This window comes from Macrotis lagotis, chromosome 1 (assembly GCF_037893015.1).
Source record: "Macrotis lagotis isolate mMagLag1 chromosome 1, bilby.v1.9.chrom.fasta, whole genome shotgun sequence".
Classification (NCBI taxonomy): Eukaryota; Metazoa; Chordata; class Mammalia; order Peramelemorphia; family Peramelidae; genus Macrotis; species Macrotis lagotis.
Window position 1 is genome coordinate 913,365,646 of NC_133658.1, and position 22,641 is coordinate 913,388,286.

General features: G+C 38.3%; 1 protein-coding gene and 2 pseudogenes across 4 annotated transcripts in view; all 3 read left to right on the forward strand.

Moving 5' to 3' along the window:
• Positions 1–10,880, forward strand: part of LOC141509802 (low molecular weight phosphotyrosine protein phosphatase pseudogene) — a 42,045-nt pseudogene extending 31,165 nt beyond the window's left edge.
• LOC141509800 (uncharacterized) overlaps positions 1–22,641 on the forward strand; it is a 56,980-nt gene that overhangs the window by 13,196 nt on the left and 21,143 nt on the right. For 2 of the 4 annotated variants that reach the window (XM_074219584.1, XM_074219585.1), the window contains exons 3-4: positions 6,910–7,004; positions 18,002–18,185. The exons of 1 other annotated variant lie outside the window; for it this stretch is intronic. In XM_074219584.1, coding sequence (XP_074075685.1) covers positions 6,910–7,004; positions 18,002–18,185 — 279 coding nt within the window. The remainder of the gene's footprint in view (positions 1–6,909; positions 7,005–18,001; positions 18,186–22,641) is intronic. One more of the 4 variants, XM_074219586.1, reaches the window with a different exon arrangement.
• Positions 10,520–11,165, forward strand: LOC141509803 (low molecular weight phosphotyrosine protein phosphatase pseudogene; annotated as a pseudogene).

The window sequence follows — 22,641 nt, forward strand, 5'->3', positions numbered from 1 at the left end:
AGCCTTTCAAACTTCATATAAGACTGGACATTGTTGTAATTTGGGACTTTCTTTCATTAGGAAAGAGGGCCCTTCTTTGCAAAGAAGAGTTAATAAAAGTCATTTTAATCACTTCTGGACTAAGTATTTATAATTATGAGCCATTGATAACAGAAACCATATAGAATGGTGATTGTAGACACAAGACTATTGACTGTCTTGTATTTAGTGGTAATAGTAGGTACTCAGTAGGTAGGATTGATTTGATTGTTCCTCAAAGTTAGTGTCAGGAAGGGCGTAAGAAGTTGGGCAGAAATGCAGGTAGCATAATACAGAGATGAATAAGAAGTGACAGTAGGGGTCCTGAGATCAGGCAGTAGGTGATGAAATGCTCACCAGTCTTAACTCCAAGGTCTCAGGGTTGGTGCCTTCAGTTTTTGACCAAATTGGACGCTAGAACTGGAGATGTTTGGAGTCCTCCAGGAAGAAGGCACCAAGGGGATTCACTGGTATGACCCTTAATAGATTTGTGAGGCTTTATTTTTGTGGTGAAAAGTGTTCTAAAGTAAAAATGAAAAATAAGCCAATCTCTTGATTTTTTTCAACAGAAAGACACTGGAAAGGTCTGGGGACTCTAACTTTAATTCTGTTCAGATCAAGTCAAAAGAAAATACTTTGTAAGAAGTGATTGCAATGAGATTTGCTTTGCAATGAGATCCAAGCACCCAGTACCATAGTTTTGTAAACAGCTAGGAAAATATCCAAAGATTGATGACTTGCTCTAAAATACATTTTTCCTTCTGTTCATTGCAAGAGATTAGCAGAAGTAAGATGTTTACTAGATTAAAAGATTAATGAACTTTAGCCCATCAAAAGAGTTTATCTTGGACAGAAATGTATTACAATATCAGAAATGGATAAAGAAAGCCAGATATAAGATCCCAAATTGGCCTTCCCTAAACACCTGCTGTAGTGTTTCTGATCCTGTTGCTGCCTCCTCACCTTGTTACAATATAAGCCCCTGGAGAATAGATACTTTTTCCCCTTTGGTGTGAGTTGGGTCTCCACAGCCTCCCCAGGGGCCTGGCCACCTAGAGGTTTTCTAATGACCAACTGGCCTTGGTGGATCCTGGAAGGAATGAGAAGATCATCTCGGCCAACTAAATTTAGTGGTTTATTTGAATTTGGACTTGCTCATTAAGACTAAAATGGGAGTTTCAAAAATGATTCCACACTTGGGAGCATTTTTTTTTTCTGACTGTGAGGAGGAAAAAGTAGGGAAGGGGAATCTAGAAAGAGCATCTAACTAGTAGCATAGTGAAAAAAAGACTTTGAAGGCCTCAAACCTAAGTTCGAATCCTAGCTCTCTGCCCTTCACGATGTAGGTGAGTCATTTTACCTTGGATCCCTCCTGCCTAAAATAGATGAAGTGTCTGAATTTTGATTTCAAGGGAGCATATTCCAATGGGAGAAAAACCTAAGGAAGCCTTCTTTAAGTCTGGCTTAACCAGCACATCATTGCTTGCTCAAGGGCATGTGATATGATAATCAGGGTAGCCAAGTGGTGCAGGGGGTAGAGCACCAGCCCCGAGTCTGGAAGACCTGAATTCAAATTTGTTTTCAGACACTTAATAGCATTGTGACCTTGGATAAATCACCTAACTCTGCACCCCCATCCAGAACCTAGTCCTGATTCCTATCTGGCCACTGGACCCAGATGGTTCTGAGGAGAAAGTGAAGGCTGGTGTCTTAGCACAACATCCCCTCCTTCCAATCCAGTTCATGTGCTTGTCATGGCATCGCCTCCCTGTTATCATGGTCTTCTTCCAGATCGAAGGACAAACATCAAAGGAAGCAGGAATCAAGATCTTTCTACCATTTTCTGAAGAAAAATGTGGTCTTCAATCTGTTATAAGCAAATACAGCCCATTTTTTGAAACAACTATTCCTCAAAAGATTTTTGATTTTTTTTGTGAATCACAATCCTATTTTCAGTACTGTGGAGGAATTTTGTGTTTGTTACCTCAGGTTCTCACAGTGGTTTTTTGAGAGGATAAATTCTGTGACTTTGACGACCCCTCCCATCTGTCCACCGTCTCCCTCCCACTCCTCACTATAGTAAAGAACGCGGGGTCCCACTGCTGCAGTAAAGGAGGTGGGGTCCCCAAGGCAGCAGGACAGGCCACCCCCCAGTTAATTGAGCCCAGAAGTAGTGACAGCAGAATTGGAGTGCGCTACTCTGCGTGGTAAATGGGTGGACCTCCCCTTGCTAAAGGGGCTCGCCGCCACCCGGAACCCCCCTGTATGGCAATGTATTCCCGCTCCCAATCTCCACAGTAAAGGGGTGCGCCACCATCCGACCCCTTCCTGCACAATAAAGGGGCGCATTGCCCCTCCGAGCCTCACTGCACCTCCCTGCGGTAAAAGGGCACGCCGCTGCGAGCCTTCCCGGTGTGGGGTGCGACATCACACAGTGTCCCCCGTAAAGGGGCGCGCGGCTGTCCCGCACCTCTTGCACCTTCCTGTGGTAAAGGGATGCACTGCAGTAAAGGCACCCCTGCCTGGAGCCTCCCCGGTAAAAGGGTGCGCCGCCGTACGGCACCACCCTGCATGATAAATGGGCGTACCGCCCCTTGCTAGAGGGGCTCGCCCACGCCCGGAGCCCCCTGTATGGTGGGGTATTCCCGCCCCCCAGCCTCCCCATCCGGCCCCTTCCCGCACAATAAAGGGACGCGGTGCTACCCCGAAGGGCGCGCCGCTGCCGGAGCCTGCCAGGTAAAGGGTGCGGCATCACCCGTTCTAGCCGGTAAAGGGGCGCGCCGCTGTCCAGCACCACCTTGCACCTCCCTGCTGGAAAGGGATGCGCCGCAGTCAAGGGTGCGCCTTCCCTGCGCAGTGGAGGAGCGTGTTGTAGTCAAGGTACCCCTGCCTGGAGCCTCCCAGCAGTAAAAAGGGGTGCTGCCGCCACTTCGAGCCTCCTTGGCAAAGGGGTGAGCCTTCCCACAGTGGAGGGGCGCACCGCTGCCTCACACCTCCTTGCACTTCGATAGGGTAAAGGGGCGCGGTTCCCCAGAGCGTCCTTGGTAAAGGGGTGAGCCTTCCCGCAGTAAAGCGGAATTCTGCTGCCCCCTGGCTCCCTGGTAAAGCGGAGAACCTCCCCCTGGTAAAGGGGTACACCACTGCCCCGCGTCTCCTTGCACTTGGCTGCATCACGCAGAGCCTCAGGTAAAGGGAAGCGCGACAGTAAAGGGGAGGCTACCTGCGGTAAAGGCGGGGTGTCTCCTGCACCTAAGCTGACCCACTCCGGTCTTTCCAGTCCTCTCCGACCACCTCCCCTGGACTCGGCTTTTGAACATGTGGGCCCTCTGGCGGCACAGGAATGTCCTGGGATTATCCTCCCTTTGATGGCCATCTTTGGCCACTTCTCTTTAGTGATTTCTTGAAACTGGTATCCAGGGCTATGGTCTTTTTTTTTGTTTTTGTTTTCAGAAGCTGGATTCTTTTAGCTCTCCTTAAACAGTTTTTCGGGTCACTTGATTTTGATAGTAGATAGCCTTTATTTTCTAATTTTTTTTCACTCTTTTTACTTTGTTCTAATATTTCTTATTGTCTAATGAAGTTGTTCTTACTGCCCCCTCAGAAGTTTTCAGGGTGTCTGCTCCTTTTGTAAGGGTTTCCAATTGTTCTAAACCATTTGTTCTTTTTCTAGATTTGTTTTTCTTATTTAATTTTGTATTTCTTGTACCCTTTCCCCCTTGTATTCCTATAGTCCTTGTGGTCAAACTGTTCTTTTCCCTTAAACTCTATACTCAGAACTTGTAGGAGGAGCTAGACGGTGCAGTGATAGAGTGCTGGCCTTGGAGTAAGGAGGATTAGAGTTGGAATCCAGCCTCAGATACTTGGCAATTGTTAGCACAGTGTGACCTGAGGCAAGTCACTTAATCCTAATTGCTTCACCTCCAGAGCCATCTCCAGCCCTGCTGATTTGGAGGAGATGAGACTGGTGATTTAGCACAGCCCACCCACCCCCCCTCAAATCCAATTCATGTGCTTGTAATGGCATCACCTCCCTGATGTCATGGTCTTCTTTGAGAAGAAAGTACAAATGTCATCATCATCACTTGAACTTATGTATTTATTTTATATAAATTGTGTTTTGTGTTTTCTTTTTCTTTTTTTTATCATTCTAACCCTTTACTTTGATTTCTTTTTTTAAAAAATATTACTTTCGTGCACTGTTCTCCAAAGTAGCTGCTGCTCCTGGAAGTTCATCCCCCTGACACATAGCCTGCTCATGGCTTTCAGCTATCTAGCTGATGAACTTTTACAATGTGATGGTTTTTAGACATGTGACCCAACAGCTTCTCATATGAAGATAACAATAAATGATTCTATTTAATTTCTAACCAAAATAAACTCTATATGAGTTTACAGACATATTAATATATCAATTCAATCTCACCACCCTGATGTTGTGGTCTTCTTTGAAATGACAGGCAAACATTATTGTAACATAAATTAATGAGAGACTTCCTGTTTGAAACCTCTACTGTAGTCTCTGCTTGAGAGTAACACTGGAGGGGAAGCTGTGTCCCCTTACCTAGAGCCCCTGAATTGATCTGGTCTATAAGAGCATCATTGGGTTCCTCAATGCTCCCAGAGTCAGTGACAGTCTGCCATTATTGTGCAAACACCAGAGTCCACAGATGCCCATGCAAGCCAGAATTTGGCTGCTGCGATGTCACTGATAACTCTTGCTAGAAGGTTCCTTTCTTCTCCTGACAGTGTTTCTTGGGAGGCAGGCCAGTCCTTTACCTGCAATGGGAACCACAGAATCTTGCCACCTAAACCAACCACAGATGTTGAATTGGCATAAGTGCTTTTCAGTCATCGTGCACAAGGGATAGTGACATTCAGCATATGTGCAAGAATTCTCTTCTGTTTCTGCTAATATTCATATCTCTAGCTTCATTTGTGTGTATTAAGTCTTTGTGCTTGGGTCAGATTCTTCTCATCCAAACTCTTGGAGTCTTTGGACCAATTATAGCTGTGACTTCTGTTATTGTAACATTATTTTGGGGACTGGTTAATGAGGTCTAGGGCTTTCTACTTTCATTCTTTTCTGTAGTTTGAAGAGCCAAATGATAAATTATTGGCACTGAAATAAAATGATACCAGAACCGATAAGAAGTTTCTTGAGTTTACCAGGAAGGGAGACACACCAATGTGAGCAAAGACTCCTTGAAGGAACAAAAGGACAAGACTTATATAAATTTCAATCAGACAGGAGGGAGAATAGGTACAGAACACCTTTTGATTGGATAGGGTTTGTTGCTGGGGGCTTAGGGGTCAGACTGTGGATGTGTATTAGGAGTTTCTTGTAACCTACCCTAAAAGGTAGGACTGTTCTGAATACTTGCTGTTTCATCAAAAAAGGAAGGTTGAAGATGTGGCCATAGCTGTGATATAAACAGGATCAGGGAAAAAATAGAGGACCTACAGACAAAATGGAGTTGCTTTCATTTTCTTGACTACCTACAGTTTTTACCTAAGTCTAAAGCTAGGAGTGAAGTTCATGATACATTTGTAGCTTACTTGGGGAGACAGTGTTTTTGATTAGCCTGCAATACATCCCAATATAAGCTCCATTCATACAAAGTTAGATATTTATTTGATATTCCTGAATCAGCTGAGCATTGTGAGAGCCACTCCTTATAAATATGACCAACCTCTTGCTGCCACCAAGGAGGTCTATAGTAGGAGATACCCTTGGTTGAGCAGGATTGTGTTGGATGTTTTAGGAATCAGTGGCAATCAAGGATGTGGCGGTGGACTTCACCAGGGAAGAGTGGGGGCAACTGGGCCCTGCTCAGAGGGATTTATACAAAGAAGTGATGCTGGACATGTATAGGAACCTCATCTCCCTGGGTAAGGACAACTTTTCTCTGTAACTCAGAATCTGTACATCATGGGATGGGGAGGGAAGAACAGTCTTTGCCTTCTCAACTTGAAAGTCTCTTCAGGATTTGACTGACTCATTGGTACCCAGGCGTATTGTGTAAAATGAGGAGATCTCTAATCTCTTAGACCCAGAGACAATGTTTCTATTTCCTGTTCCCAGGTTTGTTTTGTACTGCTGATGAGATTCTTGAGCTTCATATTTTTGCTGCTCTGGCCATACCTTCACCTTCCTTTGTTCCACTAGGTCAGTTGATCCTGTAATTCACCACAGCAGTTTGTTGAAGATTTTGAAAGATGAATTTACTTTCTGAGGCCAAATTCACTCTATAATCCATTTTCCATACTTGTTGGGAATGTAACAGATAATCTTAGTACAGTTCTCTGGATCTTCTTAGTATACCTTTTTTCTGTTGAGGGAAAATAACAAGATTTGTAATGAAAATTTTCAGAAGAGCTCTAAGGTTTGCAAAGTGTTTTTTGTACATTATCCAATTTGATTATCACAACGACCTTGTAAGGCAAGTTCTATAGATCTGTCTTCATTTTGCAGATAAATAAACCAAGGCTTAGAGAAGTTAAGTGACTTGTCCAAAGTCACATAGCTAATAAGTATCAGAGGGAATTTGAATTTAGGTGTGCTTCTTCTTCTTCTTGGCAGCTAGGGTGGCAGACTAGATGAAATGTTGGATTAGGAATCAGGATAATTTGAGTTCAGAGCCTGCCTCAGACGCTTCTGAATTGTGTGATCCTTGGCAAGTCATTTGACCTCTTTTAACCTCAATTTTGTTATCTGTAAAAATGGGGATGAGTACCTACCTCACAGGTTGTTGTAAGGATCAAATGAAATAGCATATATAAAGAGCTGGGCAAACCTTATAGCCCTTTATAAATGCTAGCTATTAGGAGGAGTATAGACTTGAATTCTGATAACTGTACAAAATACTTTCCTACATCATTTTCCATGAGCAGGGCTTCCAGTTTCCAAACCAGATGTGACCTTCCAGTGAAGAGAGGAGAAACACCATGGATGCCAAACAGAAAAGATTCCAGCGACACTTGTCTGGGTGAGTAAGTTAAAAACCAGGCAGATGGAAGTCACGACTGAGCCCCTGCTTTTAAGGGGGAAAAGTCCTTTTGTAGTATTGGACTGAGAGTGTTGCTCAGTGACTCTCAGGCTCATGGAGATTCAGTCTTGAGATTTTGCCCTGTGTACTTCATTCTACTCCTATATATTCATCACCACAGATTTGCAAAATGTTAGATCTGGAAAGATACTTAGCTATTATCTGGTCCAAATCCCTCATTTTAGAGATGAGGAAACAGACTGAGAAAGGTGAACTGAGTCATCTGAAGTTCTCAAACTAAGGTGCTTATATTCTAATTGGTGAAGACAATATAAAAAAGACTTGGGGGGCACAGGAGAAATAGTGCCCACTCCAGTAGGGGGAATAGAGAAGGAAGTCTAGAGAGTCATCAGTGGAACCAGAAGAAGAGTGATCATCTGAACACTTTAAAATGATGGTTGTGGTGACCAATTGGAAGAAGAGATTGTAGGAATGGAGGGATCCTCTAGGGTGAGAAAGTTTCTTGGGAATGGTGGAGTAAGGAACCCAGCTTTGGGAGAAGAATGAAAGAATGGAAAATGTTTTTTAAAATCATCTTTGAATTATGTAACAATAGCTACCTTTATTTAGAAGGCATTTTTCTTTTAAAAACTGCATGATAGATTTGAAAGGAGTCTTAAAGATTATTTGTTTAATTGTACCTGAAGAGGAATACTGTCTGTAAACTGTTACAAATAATAATCCAGCTATCACTTGACGCTATCTTTTAATTGGAAATCTATTACTGCATAAGGCTGATCATTCCTCTTTTGAACAGTTCTAATATTTGGAAAATTTTGCTTGTTCTAAGTTTAAATATTTCTGAGCACAACTTCCATCAATTATTCCTGGATTTGCCCTCTGGAGCCTAGTACAAAATTTTTTTTTTCCCCCTTCATTTGACTTGAAGTCTTTTTTCATCTCCTCCCAGTCTTCTGAGTATCACTTTTCTTCAGAAACTATGATTTCTTTCCTCCTAAGGCAGGATGAGTATTCCCACTAAGCATTAAATCCCTGCAGATCATATTCATTATAACATGTCCATCTCTTCATTCTTTTTTCTCATGTGATCATTCATTATTGGTATCCCTTCTTACCACTTAAATTATATTTACCCTTTCCTCCCCACCCCATTTTCAATCCCCTTCTTTGACTCTTTATTCATTCTTCCTTAAACTGTCTTCATTCTGAAAGACTACAGGGATTATTTTTCCTTAATTTTTAACCTTTTATTTGAATAAGCTACATCACTTATTTATACCTTTTCCCCTCCCCCCACTTTGACATACCCTCTCATTCAGTAATTTAATCTTACAAAAAACATTGATTTACCTGTAGATAGAGTGTTGTGAGGTTTAGTTCAGGATATTTCAGGCTACTATCAATCACTTCCATTTCATACCTATGTGAATTTATTTATCTACAAATGAACATTTAGAAATAAATATCTTAAGCTGCTTTGTTGTTATCATTGTTGGTTTATATAAGAAGCTAGTAATTTCTGGAGATCTAATTTTTCTTTCTAGAAATGTTTTTGAATACCTCTTTTTATTGAAAGTTCATCTCTTTTCATCTATTCAGATTTTCAAGTCACTTTGGGCTGCATCTTGAGCTCTTTTGCTCATCAAAAGACATTCATTCTGCCCTGTGCTTTTTGATGGGTACTGTATAGTATTGTATTATTCAAATTTCCTTCTTTCTATATTTGAAGGTCTTTCTCTAAATTACTTACATATTTTCTTTTCTTTTCTTTTTTGTCATTGGAATTATTTCTTTCTAATTTCCCCTTTCATGATTTGCACTCCTACCTTGGATTTGTTTGCTTTAAGACTAATGCCTTGGGGCAGCTAGGTGGTTAAATGGATACCTCAGACACTTAATAATTACCTAGCTATGTGACCTTGGGTAAGTCCCTTAACTCCCTTGCCTTAAAAAAACAAACCAAAAAAAGTCATTAGCCTTACCAACTCTACCCCTCTTTTTAAAAATCTTTCTTTCCTATGCTTGTCCATTTCTGTTTCCCTGTTGAGTTTAATATATTTCTGTGCCAAAATCTGTGTATGTTTGTCTATTTCTGATAAAAGTGAGGGTTGTGTAATGCCTTTCTCCCCACCCCTTTATTTTTATTTATATATTCTTAATCTTCCATACCTTGATTATGTGAGAATAGTAATTTCCACCATTCTTCCCTGCTCTGTATTCATGTAATGCCTTTCTTCCCATCTCTTCATCTTTGTTTATATAATCATTTTCTCAAATACTTTGATTATGTGAGAATAATACAGTCTTTTCCTCATTCTTTCCTGCTATCCATTTTACCTCCCCTTTTCTTTCTTCTTCAGACCATCAAAACAGTACAACACTTTTTCCTCTTCATAGGAACTTTTTTGCCTTATTTTAATTCTTTATGTGAACTTTGATTACTTTAGGGTTATAAAGGGGCATTTATTTTTTTTCCTCATCCGAATATAAATACTTCATCAAATAGCCCCTTCCAAATACTCAAATGTAAATTTACCTTTCTGATTTTTCTTTAATTCCTGTGTTTGCATTTCAGTAATTCTTCAGTTCTGTTCTTTTAATAGGAATGCATTAAAGTTTTTTTTTTATCTGTAGAATTTTACTCAGGGTAAGTTATTTTTAGATGCAAGTATTTGTGTTTTACATTTTAGAATACCATATTCCAAATTCTCTTGTCCTTTAAAGTCTTGTGTGTTTTGACTGTGGTTCTTTTGTACTTGAATTTTTTCTGTCTCCTTTCAGCATTTTTTTCTTTGATCTGGAAGCTCTGAATTTTGACTATGACATTCCTGGGAGTTTTTATTTGGGGTTTCCCCCAATGGGGATTTCCTAGGGTTTTCATTTCAGAAGGCTGATTCTCTTTCTCTGAGTATATATGCATAAATATTTATATTTACATACACACACATACACACACACACACACACATATATAAAACACAGACAGGCATACATAAATACACATGTGTGGATATGTATATGTACATACATATGTGTGTACATAAAATATATGACTAAATGTAAGATAGGGTTGTATGTAGGTGTATATACATACTTTACACTTTTCTTGTTTTTCTGTATTTTGATTTTGTTTTAATATTTTTTTATTATCTCATTGAGTCATTGTTTTCTGTTTGGACCATTCTAGTGTTTCTAATTCTTTAAAATACTTTTTTGCAAGTATATTGGTATGGATTTCAATATGTACATTAACTTAGGTAGTATTGTCATTTTTATTACATTGGGACATCCTATCTATATGTGTTTCTTCTCTCTCCATTTATTTGGGTTTCTACTTTTATAAAGTTTGCTTTTTTTTAGTCATATTAATATAACTTTTGTACATGATTTGATAGGAGTTTGTATATTGAATGCAATTTCTTTTTCAATTTCTACTGTGTTTTGTTGGAAAGATATAGAAAGGCTAAAGACTTTTGTGAGTTCATTTTTTATGTTGATATTTTACTGAAGAAGGCCACACGGCCGTGGGAATAAACATGGCCACGGAGGGGACCAGGTCCGTGCTGTTCGTGTGTCTAGGTAATATTTGTCGCTCACCTATAGCTGAAGCTGTTTTTAGGAAACTTGTAGCTGATCAAAATATTTCAGATAAGTGGAGGATAGACAGTGCAGCAACATCTACATATGAAATAGGAAACCCCCCTGATTATCGAGGGCAGACTTGCATGAAGAAACATGGCATCATCATGAATCATATTGCCAGGCAGATTACCAAAGAAGATTTCCTGACCTTTGATTATATATTATGTATGGATGAAAACAATCTGAGAGATTTAAATAGAAAAGTTAATCAAGTTAAAAACTGCAAAGCTAAAATTGAACTTCTTGGAAGCTATGATCCACAGAAACAACTTATTATTGAAGATCCATATTATGGAAATGATTATGATTTTGAAACTGTATATGAGCAATGTGTAAGGTGCTGCAAAGCGTTTTTGGAAAAATCTCATTAAGGTTCACGCTCATTTATTGCTCAAGGACAACAGTGATTGCCTTCAACTTAAAAATGATGTATGTATATCAACTGTGTTATTAAAAAGTAATGATGTACTACTGCATTTGAAGACCATCATTGTTTCTTCAGTTTATTTAATGTTCATATATATTCTGATTTTAAAAGATAATGAAAATCAGTCATCATTTTTGGAGCAGTAATTTTTGATTAAATCAGTTATTGTCAAAATAGATAGAATGCCCAGTTTATGTCTCAAATTTTAAAAATGAATAAATTATATTGTGGAAGAAACTAAAATTTGCATGTAAAAACTACTACACAATCATTTATTAATAATGTTTGATAGATTTTTCTTTTAAGAAAACTTCATTTATGTCTAATTGGGATCTTTAACAGATAAAGAAAATATTTACTTTTATGCCCTAGAAATAGAAAATAAATGAGATCATTGTGAGAAGTTAAAGAAAAAAAAAGATATTTTACTGAGGTTATTTCAATAAATGTTTAGGTTGACTCTAGGGCTAAGTAAACAATTATATAAAGAATAATTATTTAGTTTCCTTTTAGTCTTTGTTCCTTCAATTTCTTCTTCTTGTCTTATAGATATCATTTCTATACTGTTAAATAATGAGGATGACACTGTGCATCATCGCTTTTATCCTTTTTCTTATTAGAAACATTTCCAGTATTCTCCTTTATGGATAATCTTGGCTTTTGGATAGAAATTATTTACCTTAATAAGTTAGAGCAATTCATTTATTCCTATTTTCTTTAATGTTTTAAACATAAAAGCATGTCATATTTCTCATACATTATTTCCTAAATTTGTCAATACAATCATGTAATTTTGAAGCTTATTAATAATTTGCTATATTTTATTTATAATTTCCTAATATGGAACCAATCCCACCTTCCTCTTATAAATCCAGTCAGGTCATAGTATATAATTATTTTGGCATGTACATTTTTTGCTAATATTAGATTCAGTGTTCTTGTAAAGTTTTCTTTCTCTGCTTTATCTTTTCCTGGTTTAGTATCAGGACCATATTTCTCTCATGGACAGAGTTTAATAGGATACCACCTTCAACTTTTTTGCAAACAAATGTAAAATTGGAGTTAAATGTATTTCTTGGGATGTTTCTTGAATGAAGGGACTACAGTTGGGTGGCTTGGGTCTGGGGCTAATACAAGAGTGTCTACAGCTAAGGGCGTCATGCTAAGGGTTTTGGTCTGGATTGGGCATAGGGCTTGAGGAAATCTCAGGGGATAAAAGATAGAGACCACAGGAGGGTAGCCTGATCTAAACCTTAAATAGTCTCCCTGAAAAGTTCTATGGTTGAAGACTGAGGTGAAAAACAGATATTCTCAATTTGAGACTGATGCAGGGCTTCATGATGTTAGGTCCCAATATACCCTAATTCCTGGCTTTCATTATATTGAACTTTATTTTTTAAAGAAATATTTCTTAAAAATGTAACTTTTAATTTACTTTTAAACTTTTTTTTTAAAGCTTTTGTTGTTAGGGTCCGAGAAAAGTCCCCAATTTCCGAACAGAGACACTCAACACATTGGAGATGCAATAGCAAGGGTTTATTAAACTAGCTTGAGCTAGGGTTCCGTTCTAGGACTGGGCTAGGATCCTGGAACCTCGAGTAAAGCGAGGAGAGTCCTTATATATTGTTCACTAGGGGAGTTCCAAGCATCTGCTGGTTGTCTTGAGATAGTGTGGCGTGTTATCATTGAATGCAGGTCCTCAGGGAGGTTCCCCATTGCATGGTCCGATAGATGACCGGGCAGAAACTTAGGAGCAGAATTTAGGCAAAAGTTCATAGGTTTCGAAACTCGGGGTCTTACATTGCAAGGCAAATGGGGTTAAGTGGCTTGCCCAAGGCCACACAGCTAGGTAATTATTAAGTGTCTGAGACCGGATTTGAACCCAGGTACTCCTGACTCCAGGGCCGGTACTTTATCCACTATGCCACCTAGCTGCCCCTACTTTTAAACTTTTAACCAACATTTATTTTCTTTCCCTCCTATCACCTCTTACTGAAAAAAAAATCAAAACCATTCTGACAAATATTCATATTTAAGTAAAACAGATTCTAACATTTCCCGCATTTGAAAATGTCTCATTCTCTGCCTTAAATCTTACTCCTTTACTCTAGTTCATTAGCTGTCCTCTGGAATTATGATTGGTTTAAATTAATTAGAATTCTTTAGTTTTTCTTTACAGTGTTGTTGTTATTGTATGAATTATCCTGATTTTGCTCACTTTAAATCGGTTTATACAAGTCTTCCCAAAGTTCTTTGAAAACCTTATCTTTCCCCATTTCTTATAGTATAACAAGATTCTATTCATATACCATAATGTATTTAGCCATTCCCCAATATGTGGTCATCCTTTAGTTTCTGGTTCTTTGCTTCCACAAATAGAGTTGGCTATAAATATTTTTGTACAGTATGAGTCCTTTTGTTCTTCCTTTGGTAACTTTGGGATCCATTGCTAGTTAGTGGTATTGATGATCCAAATGGAATGCATAATTTGGTGATAGTTCCAAATTGCTTTCTAGAATGGCGAAACTAATTAAAGCGTCAACAGTTCATTAATGCATCTGTATTTCCAAGATCTCATCAGCATTTGCCATTTTCCTCTTTTTTCCTCTTTGCCTCTCTTATAATGGTGATGTTGATGGTAGCCAGCATTTATTTGGTGCTTTAACATTTGCAAGGCTCTTTGCAAAATTTCATTTGATTCTCACAATGACCCTGGGAGATTGATGCAATTGTTATCCCCATTTTACAGATGGGAAATTGAAGGAGACAAAGGTTAAGTGACTTGCCCAGCATCATTGGGAAAGCTATAAGCTAGATTTTAACTCAATTTTTCTTGACTCCAAGTACAGTATTCTATCCAGTGTCATTTGGCTCCCTCTGGTGGGTGTCATATAGAAGCTCAAAGTTGCTTTAACTTGCATTTCTCTGATTATTAGTGATTTGGAGCAGTTTTTCATATGGTTTATATATCTTTTTTTTGTGAGAGAAAATTGCACATTTTATTCATGAACCTTGCAAGATACATCTTAAAAGGTACGGGTACCTCACCTAGGGGTGATGCACGAATTAGTCTTCAAAGGTAATTTATGGTCTTCAGAAACTCTTTCCCCTCCCTCTTGGATGTTCATAGGCTCTCAGAGTTTGAATTACAGTGTAAGAGGTTCACCCATTCCATGACATGGCCCTAATTTGATCCTCCCCTCACATCATAGGAGGCATGATATGCTAATGAACCCCAGTCATCACAGGGGGTGTGTGGGTTAATATTCAATTACCTAATTGTGCAAACTCAGTAGCATTAGGTCAAGATCTCTAGGTCACTCTTGACTGGTTGAGAACCGGTTTGGGGTTTGGTATCCTTGGAATGGGATTAGGAAAACTCTTCCAGTCTTGTGATTGGCTGGGCCATTCCCCCTTTGCTTCCCTCCACACCCTGTGAAGATCAACACCCTACATTACTCACAACTCCTCCTTCTTCTTTTTAATAGCAACTTGGTCTTCATACTTCACCAGCAGTGTCTTCCTCAAATTAATTCACAATCCTCATCCTTGATAGGACTGACTTTCCCTATCACTATCTTTACCTTTTCCTTATTAGAGCCATACACCAGTCCTAATTTACTGATAAAATCTTGTACTATTTGAGTTATTAACTGGATCATACATGGGAGATGCACACATCTAACAGGATTCTCCCACTTAGGGCCAATAGTAAGATGCCCAGTAACTGTTTCTACCATGAACCAGTAAACCAATTTATCCAAGAGGTACTAAATGGGCTTGTCCAGGTTTGGACTGGAACATGTGGAAACTTTCTAATACCCCTGGTTATCTTCTTTACCACCTGCCCATTGTCATCTATCTTTAGGCAGCAGCTTGACAAGTTCAGTTTACCACAGACTCCTCCTTCCTCTGCCAATAGGTAGTCTAGTACCAGTCTAGGTTGAATACTCTCCTCTCTTGTTTGGTCAGTCAGCAAGTCCAAGGCCCTGGCTGTGTGATTGGCAATTTTTCCACTACAATTTGGAGTCTTATTAGTCTATTCAGTATATAAACTGCGGTTCCATAGCCCCAACTCCCATCCTGTGCCCAGGTAGTAGGCCCTTAAGTCTAGATAACTCCCTGACCAACTCTTTGGACAACTGAGTCTAGGCAGTAGCCCTACAAATCCAATAATGTCCCTCCAGTGCTAGTTGTTCTTCCAGAAATATAGTTTCCAGCAAATGGATGATACTGTTCCTCCTCTTTACTTCCAAAGGGGCCCTCTTAAATAGGCCATATAATCATCATAATAACAGGTATATTTCCAAAGTTGCTGTACCTCCTTCCACTGCAAGTTTTTTATACCAAATGTCTTTAGAAAGGTCTTCCTGGCTCCAAAACGAATCAAACTAAATTCCTGATTTTATGCCATTGGATCAACCCCAAGAATAGCTAATATACCTAGTGATGTTCCTTAAATTATCTTTCTTGCAAATGGCCATTTCAGCACTTTTCTTGCAAGTCCACACTAACTCATAATCAGTTTCCCTTAACAAATGCCCTAGTTTGTTCATCTTTACAAGGGATCCAGGTACCATCATTAATCTTACATGAGTTTGAGGCCACCTGTCTCTTAAATTGTATAGTCCTGTATGTATGTACCCCGCTTCTGGACATGCCCAGACATTTGCTACTCCCCAGGCAAATATCCTGGCCAGTCAGTTATAAACAATAGTCACCTTGAACTGACTTAGCCACATGCCACTGGTGTCTCTCTCATCTGGATCAGAATTCTGTGCCACTGTGCACCTCTGACCAGGGACTGAGAATCTAGGCCAGACCCAGGGGTACTCAAGGTCAATTCTCAAACTGCTGTGAACTATGGCAAGTCCAACAGCGATACCAAAAGACTGGGCATTAACTTCTGCCAGCTAGACTCTCCTCCCACCTTTACTAACACCCTGTTGTCTAAATTAGAGATAGGATTCACTCCCTAGATAGGCTATACAGACTCACGTAGCTATAATAACGCTACCCAGTAATCTCCCTCTTTCTCTCTCTCAATGGAGAACATTTTCACCCTGCTTCCCCTCCTCCTTTCCATAAGGAGAAGGGCATAAGTAGGGGTGTCACACTTACAGAGTCAAGAGGAAGTTACAGATAAACAGTGTACACAGAGGTGAGAGATGGTGGAGATGAACTGGTCCAGTGTCTCTTCTCTCTTTTTATCTTTTCTTCTCCCTTGGAAGCATCCAATGTCCTTCGTGGCTTATATATCTTGAATGAAACCTTTATGAGAAATTTTTGCTAAGATGTATTTATCCCTTAACTGTTTCCCTTCTAATTTTAACTGCAATGTTTTTTTTTTGTGCAAAATCTTAATTTATATAATCAATAAAAAATTTCCATTTTTATCTTCTCTGATCCTCTCTCTCCTTTGTTTGGGCATGAACTCTTTTCTTATCCTTCGAAATTTCTTCCTTGTGCTCTGTGCTCTGATTTGTTTAAGATGTAACTTTTTATATCTAAGTCACATATCTATTTGGATCTTAACCAACTAAGTTGTGTGAGGTACTGATCCAAGCCAAATTTCTGCCCATCTACTTTCCAGTTTTCCTAGCAGTTTTTGTCTTTATACCAAATCATTTTTGGGATTGTTGCTTTGTAGTAAATTGGATTCTGTGTTCATTTTCTTGTGTGAATTTCTCATCTGGGAGTTTGTTTTGTCTCCATTTCCTTTAGGCCTCCCCAGGTGTAGCATGGCACCAAAGTGCTAAAGAGGTCCTGACATTTGCCCTAGTTCACTGTGTTCTAAAGAGTGTACATGACCATCTCCCAATACTGTGATCTCTGAGGGCTGGTTCTGTCTCTGCCTCTGTTCTGACAGACTGGAGTCAGAGTTGGCTTCAAGTCCCTGAAAGAATCATGCTTTTGACCTTAATCAGAATGCTGGCCTACTGGCTTCAGGGCCATTTATGGGAACCTGAATTCTTTTCTCCTACTCTGCTGGCATCAGGTCTTTTTATCTGGACTTTTCCTGCTTTCCTTGGAAAGGTTCTTCACACCTTCATCATCTTCCAAATTTACCCATCCTCATATTGTCCCTGATTTCCTTGATGATCCCATTCTCCACCACTCAGTCAGTTTCTGATAATCCTTTTTTTTTGTGTAGTTCTGGACTTGATGGAGTTATTAATTCTCTCTCTCTCTCTCTCTCTCTCTCTCTCTCTCTCTCTCTCTCTCTCTCTCTCTCTCCCTCTGTCTCTCTGTCTGTCCCTCTCTCCCTCTCACTTTCTGTCTCTCTTTGTCTCTCTTTATCTGTTTTCTTTATCATTTATTTTTTGAGTTTGTTATCACTTCAGATATTGGGTTTTAAGTGGAAGAATGAAACTTTTCTCTGCCCTTAACTCTGCCTTTCTTAACTTGGAAGTTCAGCATTTTGTTTTATCATTGCCTTCAAAAAATGTTTAATAAGACTGAGGATTTTTTTTTTTTTAGGTTTTTGCAAGGCAAATGGGGTTAAGTGGCTTGCCCAAGGCCACACAGCTAGGTAATTATTAAGTGTCTGAGACCGGATTTGAACCCAGGTACTCCTGACTCCAGGGCTGGTGCTCTATCCACTGTGCCACCTAGGTGCCCCAAGCTTCTCTTTTTTAAAAAAAAAGTATGCAATCATTGTTTTAGTCTTGTTATGTAAAGATTATTACTAAAGTTTTAGTGCTCTGGAATGTAATTATATTTAGCATTGGATCTTTAATTCCATTTTAAGAAGCAAGCTGAACAACCCAGTGTTAACAGTATCTTTTCAAAATTGTTCATCTTTTTTCCTTGGGAGAAAAGGCAGAATAAAAAAAGTTAATATAAAGTAGTTTCCTTTTTCCCAAGACAGAGAACACTAGAGATTGATATTTTTTTCTTTCTTTCAGAATTCCTTAGTCAGGAGACCACCTGTGAAAAAATGGAGTCAACTCCAAAGCAGGGCATTCCTCTGGACAAATCATCCAAGGAAAGAGCTGAGAGAGATGATCCTTGGGATTACAGTTTGGGAGAAGCTTGGGAATATGATGTCAGAGTAGAGCAGAAGAAGTACAACCAGGAAAGACCAACCAGGCAAGAGACAGTCATGGACAGGAAAACTTCTACTAAGCTTAGTGCCTATGAATGTAATATGTTTGGAAGAAGTTTCAGTTTGAGGTCAAGCCTTTTTCTACAGCAGGGTGTTCACATTGGGAAAAAAAAATCTACAGAAATGTGGTACATTTGAAAAGAACTTTAAACGGTCTTTAGAACCAAGTAAACATGATAGATTTTTTTTCCAGGAGGAAGATTTGTAAATATAATATAAACAGGAAGTCAGTTAGTTATTCTTCAGAGGACCTTATTTTATCTCATAGAATGAATATTAAGGAAAATCATATGACTTTACATGTGCTAAATTCTTCAGGGATAGAAAAGCTCATAAAAATCAATGCAGAATCCATATAAGAGAGAAATCTCTTGATAGGCATTAATCTAGAAAGGGCGTTATCAGGAGGAAATCTGTTCCTAAATATAAAATAATAGATATGCAAGAAAAATCCTTTGAATGTGATAAAGACTTCAGTCAAAATGTCAAATTTACTGCACATCAGAGAATACGTATAAAGAAAAACTCTTTGTAGTCAATGGGTGAAAACCTTCAGACAAAGTTCTTCCCTTATTATTCATCAGAAATTTCATACTTAAGCAAAGTTCTTTAAATGTAAATGAATGTGAGAAAACCTTCAGACAAAATTCTTACCATACTGAACATCAGAGAATTCATACTGGAGAGAAACCCTTTAAATGTAATCAATGTGGAAATCTTTCATCCAGAAAGGAAACCTTTCTGAACATCAAAGAATTCATACCGGATAGAAATCCTTTGAATTTTAATGACTGTGGGAACTCATTTACTCATAAAGTAAACATTATTGAGCATAAGAGTTCACCTAGGAAACAAAGAAATCTTTTGTAAGTAATTGATGTGGGCAAACTTTGAGTGCAAGTGATAGACTGAACTTCAGAAAAGGCATATAGAAGATGTATGTAATCACTGTGGGAAATCATTCACCAAAAACAATGAAACTTTACTGAACATAAGAAAATTGTTATAGGAGAGAAATCTTATGCATGTGAGGAATGTGGAAAATCCTGAGTTGAAGCAGCTCACTTATTGTATATACTGGAGAGAAAGTCTTTGAGTAATGAATGTGGGTAATCTTTACCTGGCTCAGTATACAGCATACCGAGCATAGGAGAATTTATCCTGGAGCAGAGAAATGGGGGAATTCCTTAGGTAGAAAAGCTCCCTTATTGTGCATCAGAATTTATCCTGGAATGAAGCTTTTTGAATGTAATAAATATGGGAAAATCTTTACCTGGCATACCTACTTACTGAGGATAAGAAAATGCATAGTGGAGCAAAGAAATCTTTGGAATATAATCAGTGTGGAAAAGTTTTAGCCAAAGTTCAAATCTGACATCAGAGAATTCATTCTGGAGAAAACCCTTGAAATGTAATAGATGTGAGAAGAACTTTCACTAGGACAAATGTTTTATTAAACATTAGCAAGTTCACATTGGAAAGAAATGCTTTCAATGAATGTGGAGAAGCCTTCAGCTACAGTGGAAAGCTTCTTTACATAAGACAAATCATACTGGAGAGAAAACTTTTGAATGTAATTCTTCACTCAAAGTTCTAACCTTATTCTGCATAAGAAAAATCATCCTGGAGAAAAGCACTTTGACTATAATCATTGTGGAAAATCTTAGAGGAAAAAACATTTAGATGTAATTCCCAGATTTTCACCTAGAATGAAAACCTCTCCAAGTATAAAAGAAATAATGCTGGAAATAAAGACTTTCACTGTAAAAAAACATGGAAAATTATCTGGGTATACATCTTTCTGAGCTCAAGACTATTCATCGAGAACAGGTGAAACTTTTTAATATAATTACAGGATCACAGAATTTGAGTTGGAAGGGATGTATAGAACACTAGTGTGCCCAGTTCACAAAGGGAATCCCAACCAGCACTTTTCCAACAAGTGGGTATCCTGCTTCAGCTTGAAGACCCTCAATAAGACTGAATTTGGGGATGACTCCAAGTGTTAGGAAAATTTTCCTCACCTCAAGACTAAATTAGCTTCTTTGCAACTTGCATTCCTTGCTTCAAATTTTACCTGCTGAGGTCAACAAAACAAGTGTATTCTCCATTCTCTTAATAGCCTTTCAGATATTTGGAGTTGATCATCATGTTCCCATGAATCTTCTCTTATCCTGGACAAATGTGCCCACATATGATATGAACTTAACCCCTTTGCCATCTTCATTGTCCTCAAGGCATATGAGCATTTATCAAGATGCATTTAAAACTGTCATGCCCAGACAGAAGACAATTTTCCCTGTCTGATGTTCATAGAATACAGTCAGACTGTTAGGTCATTATTCCTGGAAGCCAAAACTCTTTAAATGTAGCCCAAGAGTGCATTAGATTTTTTGGGGGGATGCTACAGCACACTACTAATTTAAATTTACCTCACAGTCCACCAAAGTATTTAGGTCTTTTTCATAACTGTTACTTTTTAACTTGTCTGTGAAATTGTGGGTAGTTTTGTGCCCAAGTATAAGACTTGGGCCTAATAATTTTTTTTTTCTAATTAGATTTATTTCAGTGTTCTAGAATGACATCATTTTTGATCTTGACTGCCAAGTAGTGAAATAGCTATGCTTCCCCATCTTTATTTTCATCGGTGCATTTGAAGAGCATATTATCTATACCTCTAAGTTATTAATAAAAGCAATTATACAGCACATGGCAAAGTATAACTCTCTGGGGTGCTCTACATAGGACACTCGTCTTACCATATTGCTTTTGGAACTATTCTTGAGTCCCAGCCATTTAACTAGTTCAGAACATATCTACCTATTTTATGATCAAATAAATATTTTATCACCTCCACAAGAAAAAGGATGAGATGATTTATGAAAAGTTTCATTAAAATCTATACTATTTCACATGGCAATTTCATCAGCATACATTTACTCAATTATTATCTCTGCTGATGTTTCTCAAATCTCCCTAGCCTTCTCTACCCTCTTATGACCTCTACTCTCACATTTCCACTTACCTATCTTAAACTTGATGTTCTGTAGACATTTTAAGCTCAGAATGTCATAAGTGGAACTCATTATTTTTCTCCTCCAAACTCCCCACATTCAATTTTCCCTATTACTATTGAGGTTACCACTATCCATATAGTCACCCAGGATTGAAACCTGGGTGCCGTTTTGGATCTTCACTCTCTTTCCCCACCTTCACATCCAATCTGTCTACTCTTTGTTAAAATTTTCAAACACATGCCCTTCTTATCTCTGATTCAGTCTCCCGACTCCTTCTCATTTGTATACTCTTCTTTTCTTTTCATTCACCCTAATTATGAGAGATAGCAAATGTACAGGAAAAAAAATTAGTGCTATATTCTGCTTACACAATTCTGCCAGTAACAATTTTAGTTCATTTAACATTATTCTAAATCCAAGCATATTGAGCTTAGAGAATGGTACTGACATTTTTCTTTCCTCTGTTCCTTGCTCTTAGACCCCAGGACAATTTTGAGGTAAACTTTATAAGAATTTTGAAGGAAAAAGTCACAATATATTAAAATATAGTTTGGAGGTTGACATTCTACTCCACCTGTAGAACAATGGTTACTTAAAAACTATTGGGCTTCTTTGACTTATCTAGTTGACATAGCGGATAGAGCTTTGGGCCTAGATTTTAAAGGTACTCTTAGGGGTCTCAGGATAGAGTCTTACAGATCTATTATAGCACCCCTCTGACACAGAGCACCTGGGCCTGGAGCGTTCCAGGATGGATGCTACCTATTGTGTTATCATTCTTGGAACTTTCAAGATCCTCCACCTTGGGCCTTCTATCCACCCTGGCTCTTCCTCAAGGGAACCTTTACTCTTGTACTTAGGGTGGTTCCTGATTGGATATCTTATTCATTATTCAGTCATATGAGTTTCAGGTTTTGCTAGATTGATATATGGGAGTGTAAGGTCTGTCTTCGGATGACCATTGTGGGTGGTAGTCTCTTGTAATTATATAGATATTAAATAACCATTTGTAGCTATTTTCAGTGGAACTTCACTCTCTGTTATTGTTTCCTGTACTTTGTTATTGCTGTATGGAATTACTTTTGATTTTTGTGGGTTAATTTTGTAAGCTTTACTGAATTTATTTATTATTTCTCTTTAATGATACTCTGGGACTTTAAAGTAAATTATCATGTCATCATTTTGTTTCTTTTTTTTTTTGCTTATCTTTATTATGCTCTTAATGTGCTTCTTTTGTCCTATTGCTCTTAACTTAAATTTTCTAGATCTGTGAGAAGTAATATTGGGGAAAGTAGATATTCTTGCTTTATTCCTCAACTGGGAAGACTTCCAATATTTTCCCATTGCATTTAATGATGGCTTTTGATTTTAGAAAGATCCTTTAGATCATATTCTTTTTTTTAACTTTATTTTTTTAATTTTT